At 59.3% G+C, this 7,064-nt stretch overlaps 1 protein-coding gene across 3 annotated transcripts; it reads left to right on the top strand.

Moving 5' to 3' along the window:
- The first annotated feature begins 410 nt into the window (after nt 1-410).
- On the top strand, nt 411-7,064 carry CRYGN (crystallin gamma N). 3 transcript variants are annotated; one of them, XM_036899442.2, is made up of 5 exons: nt 411-499; nt 2,187-2,435; nt 4,111-4,253; nt 4,554-4,656; nt 6,823-6,934. In XM_036899442.2, exons 1-4 carry the CDS (start codon nt 479-481, stop codon nt 4,636-4,638), a joined length of 498 nt encoding a protein of 165 aa, XP_036755337.2. In that variant the 5' UTR covers nt 411-478; the 3' UTR covers nt 4,639-4,656; nt 6,823-6,934. The 3 variants fall into 3 exon arrangements, with proteins under 3 accessions (XP_036755337.2, XP_036755336.2, XP_057360906.1); XM_036899441.2 differs by lacking the exon at nt 4,554-4,656 and having other exon boundaries at nt 6,823-7,064; XM_057504923.1 differs by lacking the exons at nt 411-499; nt 4,554-4,656 and adding an exon at nt 874-1,085 and having other exon boundaries at nt 6,823-7,064.

Raw genomic sequence — 7,064 nt, 5'->3', positions numbered from 1 at the left:
ACTGCTTTCCACTGTGGGTGGGTGGAGTGGTCAGGGTGGGGAACGGCATTCCAGGGCACTAGCCATCAAGAGCAGAGGCAGGAGGTGAGGGCAACCTGGCATAGAGATACGGGGGGCAGGTCATGGTTTAAGTGCTGTTGGAGCAGAAAGTTTAAGCTGGGGCTGGGTGCTAAGACCAGAGCTGTAGGCAGTGGGGCAGTCCAGGGCTGTCTTCTCTGTGCTCAGGATCTTGGCTCCATCCTTGGCCCAAAGAAAGAACTCAGTAGGGCTCTGGCTCATGGGGCTGGTGGCTGTGCCGACCTCCGCCAGCGGGCCAGACCCCGGGGCCTGGGGGTCTGTCCCAGGAGCAGGCGGCCCCCTGCGGGCTCAGCATGCAGCACAGCACTAACGCGCCGGCCCAGCAAATCTTTTGTCGGGGGCGCTGAGCCAGCAGGCGCCGCTGCTATTTAAATGCTGGCTGAGCAGCGGCGGGTGCACCATGGCGCAGCGCTCCGGAAAGGTGAGTGCGGCCCCTCGCCCGCACGTACCTGCCCCGCCAGCTGCCGGCCAACCCTCCCACTGTGCCTGGTCGCTCGGTGCAAGCCAGACTGTCACTGGATGCGCTTCCCCCTTTGCATCTGACAACACCACCCTCTTCCCCAGCAAACTTGGCTATATTTCTTAGAAGGCTGGCCTGGCCCTGCCCCAGGGCCTCCCGGGTGGAGAAAGAGGCAGGTTCCCTCTCCCCCACCCCCCCACCGCTGCAGCAGGGGCTCCAGTCCAGAGCAGGAAGGGCAGGCAGACAGGAGCCATTCCTGGGTTGGGGTGGGGAGCCTTGGCTTGCCCCCCCGTGCCTGATGCAGGTCTGAATGTGGCTGCTCTTTCCCCAGGATCTCCTCAGGGCACTTGGGGCTGCTTTTCTGCAAAATACTGAGATGTGAGGGACCTTCAAATCCTGTGGGTGACCAGTTCTCCCTGAGTAACTCAGGGCACTCCAGCAGACCTATCTTGTGCAGGAAGGGTGGCACACTTGATCTCCCACCTTCTCCAGCCCCCTCTCCTGGCTACTCTGATACAGCCGCCCTATCTCCAGGGGCTGCATTCAGGTGAGCGGGTGCGGGCGTTACTGTGTCAGCCTGCAGCCAGGAGCTCACGTCCACTGTGGTCTGCACACCCTCCCCTGTGCCCACGGGGACACCTTCATACAAGCAGAGGGAAAGAGGCTCAAAACTTCTATTCCAAGGGGCCCAGAACGGCCGTCCCAGCGTTAAGGGCAGCACAAATGACACCAGCAGTCACCCTGAGGAACATTATCTGTACCTTGCCTGGGTCCTTCTAGGATGGCCCAGTCCTCACATAGTCCACAGGGCAGCTAGACATCCACGCCCTCTGCCACGGGCAGCCACACCCCTTGTTTGCTCTCCCTACACACACTGGGCCACACTGAACCCCAATTATGAAACCCCAAAGAGGTATATTGAATGATTGGGTTTTAGGCTCCATGGCAGGAAGTGAGTGGGGTTTGCTGTGGTTCCCACTGTTTAGTCTGGGGACAAGGAGGATGTCAGTGCGACGTCACCGCTGGTCACAGTGTCTGAACTCACTGCTGAGTCGGTAAAGCTCCGGATCCAGCACAGGCCTGTCGCTCAGAGGAGTGGCCTAGTCAACAAAGCAACGGGTTTCACTGAAAAAGCCCTTGGTAATCGCAAACCCCTGACCCCACACCAGGCCCTGACTCGGCTCCACTGATTGCATCCCTCCTGTTAGGGGCCCAGTCTCAGGACCTGACTTTGAAAACTCAGTGTTGGGTTATGGTTGTGGGTGAAATGTTTGCTTCTGAAAAAGTTTCCCTAGATGTTATGTTTTAACAATAAACCAAAATTGAATTTTAAAAATGCAGTGGGAGTTTGAAAAAAGCTTGTTTTCAAAAGAGCCCCTGGGCGAAAGGAAAACCCCCATCTCCAGACAGCGTCAACCATGAGCTCCCTGGGGTGGGCAGCCGAGGCGCTGGGTCTGACCTTAACCCAGCCACGCGTGCTTCCTTTCACGCAGCCAGCCAACAGCGCTGAGCACCTGCTGTGCAAGCAGCCTGGGCTTCGGTGGCCTGGGAGGTGGGGCTCAATCACGGGGGTGGGGCCCCAGGCGTCCACTTCCAAAACTGAACAGAGGAGCCCCTGACGCTGTGCCCTCCAACCCGGGCTTTCTAGATCAGCTTCCATGAGGGCAAGCACTTCACAGGGCAGAAGCCGCAGGTCTTTGGAGACTGCGACAGCTTCCAGGACCAAGGCCTCATGAACCGGGTGAACTCCGTCGGTGTGGAGAGCGGAGCCTGGGTGTGCTTCGACCCCCCGGACTTCCGGGGCCAGCGGTTCATCCTGGAGCGTGGCAACTACCCCGACTTCTTCCACTGGAATGCCCACAACGACCACATGGGCTCCCGTCGGCCTGTGGGCATGGTGAGTGGGCCCATCCACCCGAGTGCTGGAGGGGTAGGCCTGGCCACACTGGCACAAATACTCAGGGAGCAAGGCCCTCCCAGCTGTAAGATCTGACAAGGCCATGACATCTGGAAGATGGGGAGGTGTCCCCCACAAAGCGCAGCACCCCCAGGTGTGGGGGATGGCCTGGGGACAGAACTGAGAGCCCCCAGAGGCTTCCATGCTGCCGTTTGCAGGTTTGTATCAGGTTTGTTTCCACTTCTGATTTCTGGTCCCAAAGTCTTGCTGACTTTTCCACTTAAAATGCTGTTGGAAATTTAGAAGTTTGGATTTGCAATAAGATAGGGGAGCATTTAGGCAAAGTGAGGCTGATTTGGCCCCAGTTTTTCCTACTGTGCAAGGTCCTCTTGTCAGGTGTTTTAGGAGACTTCAGGGCTCTTATGGTGGAATGGCTAAAGAAGGAGGCATAAGCCACCAGCCAGTCCTCGGGAATGCAGGGGCAACTATCTTGGAGCCACACAGGTGGCTGCCATCTCTGTGTAGCCAGGTGTGTGTAGGGAGAGCAAACAAGGGGTGTGGCTGCCCGAGGCAGAGGACTGTGGATATCTAGCTGCCCTGTGGAGGATGGGAGGACTGGACCTTCCTGTTCCTTAAGATTCTCCCAAGTGACAAGTCACAACTGGCTTCTGTGAGTTCTGGATGGGCAGGCGGGAAATGGCTGATTCCTGAGCCAGAGTGAACAGTTCTCATCGGAGAGTCTCAGCTGTGTGCCTGCAGTGGGTCCCTCCCCAGGGTGTGGGTGCCAGGCGGTGCTGGTGAACACGCAGGAACCCCAGGGAAGGCACTTCCCGTGGGAGGCCCCCTCTATTTTCTACACGGGTTGCAAAACTAGCTGGGTTTTGGCATCTCAGTTTGTAAAGATGCTTTCTTAGTATTTCCACCAGGCCATGGACATTTAGAAAAAGGAATTGACATGTTTGGCCCTGGATTTTGCAAAATGCTATTTATATGAAAAATATCCTATATCCTAGGTATCTCTTGAATGCTGTTCTAGGAAGAGCTGTCCTGAGGGCTGGCTGTGACACAGACTCAGCCCCTGGTGGCGCCACAGTGTGTGTTCCCTCTGTCTTCTGGAAACATCAGGGATCTTATAGGGAGATATATGTCCTCATCCCAGGGAGCCAGCAGGGATTTCAGCAAATGAGACCTCTGTTATTTGTTTTAGATTTCTGGCTTCATGTTTTAATAAAAGGTTCTATTACAGTTTCTAAAATATTATCATTTAAAGACTTGCATTCCTGAGGCGGAGAAGGGCAGAGGAATGTGCTGGTGTGGCTGAGGCAGGAGACCCCCAGCCTGAGCGCCAGGGGAGCCCAGCGACCCGGGTCCCGGTCAGAGCAAGGCCACCGTCCCTCCAGCAGTCGGGCCCTCTCTGGACCTTGGATTCTTTAGAGGTCAGACGGTTAGAGGCTCTGAAGGTTTTTAAAGTAAGAGGCCCCTCCTGTCCTGCCAGCTCTCACCTGCTGACGGACAGCGGCGTTGGGGTGGAGCTCTCACCGGCCCCCAGCCCAGGCACTCTGCTGCTCAGGGCCCTGGGTCATTCTGAGTCCCTGCCTGGGCGGGCATCTGCTTAAGGGGAGGGAAACAGTGCCATTTGCCTTCTTTCCCTCCTCTACTCATGTGGGGCTGGCAGCACGGGGAGCATTTCTGCTTAGAAATCTTCGAGGGCTGCAACTTCACGGGCCAGTGCCTAGAACTCCAGGATGACTGCCCCTTCCTTCAGAGTCGGGGCTGGACCGACTGTGTCAATGCTGTCAAAGTGTACGGGGACGGAGCGTGAGTAGAGGCTGCATGGCCATGCCCCCCGAGGCTCAGCTGAGCCCTGCACAGCCAGGTGTGGAGAGGCCGCTGGGGTGGGTCAGATCCCAGCAGGTGGGTGGCCTGTCCCCTGCCCCAGTCAAGTGTTGGGTGGCTTCCTCCATGGCCAGGAAGGCCGCCGTGTGGGGATGCAGAGGCCCAGTGGCCCACGGAGGGAGAGGCCCTCCATCGTGGGAGCAGAGGTGGGAGAGCACTTGGCGGACTAACCGTGCTCTATCATCAGCCCCACCTCGGGGACGGTCCTTTGGTTTCCTTAAGCCAAGGGACACCTGCCCTGAGAAGGGTGGCCCTGCAACGCAGACCCCTGAACCGCACCGCTCTTGCCGAGTGGGCAGACTCCTAGCACACTGGCCTCCCAGAGGTGCGCATCACGGCGGCCCACCTCTGGTGGATGGAGAGCGGGTGGGGGCTCGCCTGGGCCAGAGGGGCTTGTGTGAGTGGCTCCGTGAGAGCCGTCAGAACCCTGTGCTTGCTTGGGCCTCTGCTGGCTTGGTTCCGTCCATCCGCTCAGGGCAGTCTGCAGGCCCTTTGCACATGCCCCTCGAGCGAAGCTTCACAGCCTCTGCATAAGCTCAGTCGGCCATTGCTTCATCTTCCCACTGGGTGGATGGTGTTGCCCCATTTTACAGAGGAGCAGGCTGAGGCTGCAAAAGTCACCTCGCCACGCTTGTGAGTGGCACAGCTGGGATTGCAGCTGGGCCCTTGGCTTCAAGTCAGACGGTCCCTGATGGAGAGCTGGGTACCTCCCCTACCTCAGTCCCAGCCCCTCAGGAGAAGAGACCCCCGCAGGGGCTCCAGGAGCCTGGCTCCTGTTACAGCAGCTGGGAAAACATTTGCCAGCTGGGTGTGTGAGGTTGGGGATCAGGGAATGTCACCAGGGGTGCAAACCAGTGGTGGTGGGAGGGACTGCATGAAGACAGTAGCTGAGCCGGCCTAGCACCCCCCGCCACCCGACCCCTGGCTGGCCCTGGGTGCCCCGATCAGAGGGTCCCTCTTCCTTTCCAGAGTCCCAGGGGAACTCTGCTCCCTTCCTGCTATTTGTCTGTTGCTCTGGTTCTCTCCAGGATTCTTTTGCTCCCGGCTGCCTTTCTCAGATTCCGTGTTTGCCCTAAGCTGACGGCACTTGAGAATCTGGGTGTAGAATTCCAAAACAACAGCTTGCCCCGAAAACCATCGGCTAAATTGTGTCTTGTGAGGCCAAAGCCATACCTTTGCATGGAAGGGGTCCTGAGACCCTGACACAATCCTAGGACTCTGGGGCTTAGTTTAGAAAAAAGGTGGGAAGGAACTAAGAGGGGGACAGGGACCTGGGGAGGCAGGATGGACCAGGCCTGCCCTGAGCTCCCCAGCAGGTGCTCCCCGCTGGCTCAGTCCCTCCGCCTCCCTCCTCATTGCTGACCCCTGACCCTCGTGCAGACTGTGCCAGGCACCAGACATGGGGTCAGGATGGGGAAGAAGACCACGGCAGCAGGAGAGTGGAGAGCTGGGAAGGCCTCCCTGAGCGGCCACTCACTGGGCAGTCTCTGCCCGTTCTCAACCTCAGGCAGGAATGGCTGGCAAATTCCGCATCTGTGTCCACTGGGGGACGGCTCCTTCAACAGCAGCGTGCTCTGGGATTGGTGGGCAAGAACCGTTAGGCCGCAGTAGGGGTTCGCTGCAGAGACAAGGTCAGAGCACCCCATGGCTTGGATGGGAGGGACCCCCGTGACCAGACCTGAGTGTGTAGCCCCTTGTCAGAGGCCCAGAGACTGAGCCCTGCTTTGCCTCCCATGGCCACCAGTCCTTCCGTGGTTGCTGGAGAAAAGTGGTTTCCGTCAGGGGTGACGGTAAAGGGAGCATCAGGAGTGAGTGCAGAGGCGGCCCTGCCCTGTCAGGTCCTCGTCTGCCATCTCCGCGCTCAGGTTTGCCAGCAGCTGCGCCAGAGCTCACAGCTGTGCAAGCTGCAGCCCAGGCCTCAACAGGGAGGGAGCGGGTCCCCATGGGGACCCCAAAGTATCCGGCTGGCTCCTCCATGCAGCTGCCTTCGCCATGCCGGGTTCCCACTGGAGTGCAAGTCCCATGGGGGCAGGAACCTGCGCATTGGACTGACTGCGGAATCTCTAGGGCCTAAAGCAGTGCAGGCCACCGGAAACAGGAGAGCATTCAGGGACCGGATGAGCGGCAGGTGGTCCCCATTGCACGTGGCTCCCTGCCCGGTGCCAGGTGCTGTCTGTGCGAACAGTCCTGTCTGGAAGCAGGAAGGAGTGGCACAGGGGTGCGGGTGGACGTGTGTCCTGAAATCACTCTTGGCCCTTGTAGTGAACATTGTGGACCAGTCAGTTCACAATGTCAACTTTCACTGAGCACCCGTGTGCTCACAGCGTCACACCCGGCACTGACGCCAACACGGGGTGATGAGAAGTCTTGCAGGCCCCGGGGGAGGGAGCAAGCCCAGAGCCGGGCTGGGGCGCTGCTGTTCCCTGGCGGGGCCGACGGGGGCTCCCTTGCCTGCTCAGCACCCAGTCCCTGACGCCCCTCCTGGCCCTAGGTGGGACCTGTACGAGGAGCCCAACTACCACGGCCGCATGTACCTGGTGGAGCGCGGCGACTTCCGCAGCTTCGCCGACTGGGAGGCCCACAGCGCCCGCGTCCAGTCCCTCCGCAGCGTCGTCAACTTCTTCTAGCCGCAGAGCAGGGGAGGCGGGGCTGGGGGCGGCCCCTTTCCGCCCCACCTGGGACTGGGGCCTGGGGAATAAAGGTCATGAAAGTGGGCAGGGGAGCTGGCCTGAG

Source organism: Manis pentadactyla, chromosome 7, assembly GCF_030020395.1.
Source record: "Manis pentadactyla isolate mManPen7 chromosome 7, mManPen7.hap1, whole genome shotgun sequence".
Classification (NCBI taxonomy): domain Eukaryota; kingdom Metazoa; phylum Chordata; class Mammalia; order Pholidota; family Manidae; genus Manis; species Manis pentadactyla.
The sequence above is the reverse complement of the archived record's forward strand: the minus strand, read 5'-3'. Positions and strand labels throughout refer to the sequence as shown.

Coding starts and splice junctions, on each gene's coding strand:
- CRYGN (XM_036899441.2), top strand. CDS start 479: ATGGCGCAGCGCTCCGGAAAG. Junction 500..2,186: donor TGGCGCAGCGCTCCGGAAAG/GTGAGTGCGGCC, acceptor CGGGCTTTCTAG/ATCAGCTTCCATGAGGGCAA. Junction 2,436..4,110: donor CCCGTCGGCCTGTGGGCATG/GTGAGTGGGCCC, acceptor TGGGGCTGGCAG/CACGGGGAGCATTTCTGCTT.